Source organism: Pteropus vampyrus, unplaced genomic scaffold, assembly GCF_000151845.1.
Source record: "Pteropus vampyrus isolate Shadow unplaced genomic scaffold, Pvam_2.0 Scaffold6529, whole genome shotgun sequence".
Classification (NCBI taxonomy): Eukaryota; Metazoa; Chordata; class Mammalia; order Chiroptera; family Pteropodidae; genus Pteropus; species Pteropus vampyrus.
The window spans coordinates 2,131-4,169 of record NW_011895310.1 but is presented as its reverse complement, the minus strand read 5'-3'; the positions used below and the strand labels follow the sequence as shown (position 1 = coordinate 4,169).

General features: G+C 52.1%; 1 protein-coding gene across 1 annotated transcript; it reads right to left on the bottom strand.

Moving 5' to 3' along the window:
* Nucleotides 1-3: 3 nt before the first annotated feature.
* Nucleotides 4-1,241, bottom strand: LOC105310579 (aldehyde dehydrogenase X, mitochondrial; the record flags this gene model as incomplete). Its single annotated transcript, XM_023526776.1, is given in 5 exon segments — nt 4-335; nt 338-564; nt 566-617; nt 620-982; nt 985-1,241. Coding segments are annotated over 5 exon segments (993 nt in total), but the record flags the coding sequence as incomplete, so codon positions are not given.
* Between the last annotated feature and the right edge of the window lie 798 nt (nt 1,242-2,039).

Here is a 2,039-nt window from a genome sequence, read left to right as displayed (position 1 = left end):
CTCTTCTATCTTCTTGAACTTGAACAGGGGCTGCACAGGCCCAAAGATCTCCTCCTTGGTGATCCTCATGTCATCCTGCACATCACCAAAGACTGTTGGCTTGATAAAGAAACCATGCTCCCCAAAACACTCTCCACCGCAGAGAAGTTTTGCCCCCTCCTTCTGGTCAAGCTAGATGTATCCGAGGATTCGTTCAAACTGCTCCTTGTCCACCTGGGGTCCCTGCTGGGTGTCCAGCTCAAAGGGATTCCCAACTTTCCTCTGCTCAGCTTTCTCTACGGTTCTCTCGAGAAACTCATCATAGATGGATTCCTCAGTGGAGGTCCAGGACCCCCACAGCAGCACTGGCCCATATTGAAGAGGGCTTTGTGGCACTGCTCCACAGCGTGACTCATGTCAGCATCAGCCGACACAATGCTGGGGCTCTTCCCACCCAGCTCCAGGGTGACTCTCTTGAGGTTGGACTCTCCGGCTGCCTTCTGGATCAGGTGGCCCACCTCGGTGGAGCCAGTGAAGGCAACTTTGTCAATATCCATGTGGTAGGCGATGGCTGCTCCTGTTGTTGCCATAGCCTGTGAGGATGTTCACCACCCCAGTGGGGAATCCCGCCTCTTTATGAGGGAGGCCAGGTACAGGGCAGAGAGGGGGGTCTGCTGTGCGATCTTCAAGACCCCTGTATTGCCGGTGGCAAGCCCTGGGGCGAGCTTCCAGCCCTGCATGACCAAGGGGAAATTCCATGGGATTATCTGGCCACAGACACCAACAGGCTCATGCCGAGTAAAGCAGAAATGCTCGTCATCCATGGGGATGGCCTTGCCATGCCACTCGTCAGCCCAGCCTGCAAAATACCAGTTCACCTTGATGACCTCATCCAGGTCCAAGACATAAGACTCCTGGAAAGGCTTCTCATTATCCAAGGTCTCCAGTGAGGCCAAGTAGAAACGATCCCGCTCTACTAGGTCAGTCTAGCGGTTCAACAGCCAGACCGCTCGGAGGTATCCATCCCGTGCCATGGAGACCCTCCGCGGAAGGCCTCCCAGGCCGCTTTCACTGCCCGATCCACATCGGCCCAGTCCCCTTCAGCCACGTGGCCTATGACCTCTCCCGTGGCAGGGCTGACAGTTGGGAAGGTCTTCTTGCTGACTGAATCTTGCCACTCGTTGTTAACTCGTTGTAGCAGATGTCTGGGTTCTGGACCAGGCTTGGGAGGGCAGCTGCTGCGGAGTACGGGGCCGTCCTGCCGCTCAGGCAAAGCAGCCGGGGCATCAGGAAACGCAGCATGCTGAATACTCTGGAGATGGACAGAGGAACCAGGATGGACAGGTGAAAGGGGGCCAGGTACCACAAAAGCCCCAAAGGCCCACCAGCCCCGATGTTCCAAGACTCTAGCATAAAGTGGTGTCATCTCGAAAAAAAAACAAACAAACATGGATTGTAAGGTGTACAAAAGCCCTGAAGAACTCTCTGACCTAAGTCCATCATGCCCCATCTATCCTCCGGCTCATTCCCTCACCTCTTCTGAGTCTTTACTCAAATGTCACTTTCTCAGCAAGGCCTTCCTTGACCACCCTTTATAAAATAGTAACTTTCCTCACTTCCAGCACTCTCTATCCGCTGTACCATGCTTCATTTTTCCCCATCTGACATATCGAATAGTATATTTACATGCTTATACGTTATTGTCCATCTCTCCCCAATCAAACATCAGCTCCGTGAGAGCAGAATTTTTCCTCCCTGTTTTGTTTATTGCTATGTCTCTGCTCCCTGGAATAAAGCTTGCTACAGAGCAGCTGCTCAATAGATAGTTATTAAATACTGTATTGAGGACACATCAAAATTTCCACAATGGCTCTTTAATTGACCTAAGAATGGAGTAGAAACTGAAGAGACTCAGAGCTGTTCTCTTAGAGAGGGGCTTACATCACTTCACCTCTGTGCCTCAGTTTCCTCATATGTGAAATGCCTCAGGGAGCTATGCTGAATGGAGTCAAGCATAAAAAGCTGGCAACACCCTCAGAAACCAGCCTAGCCCAGGCCCC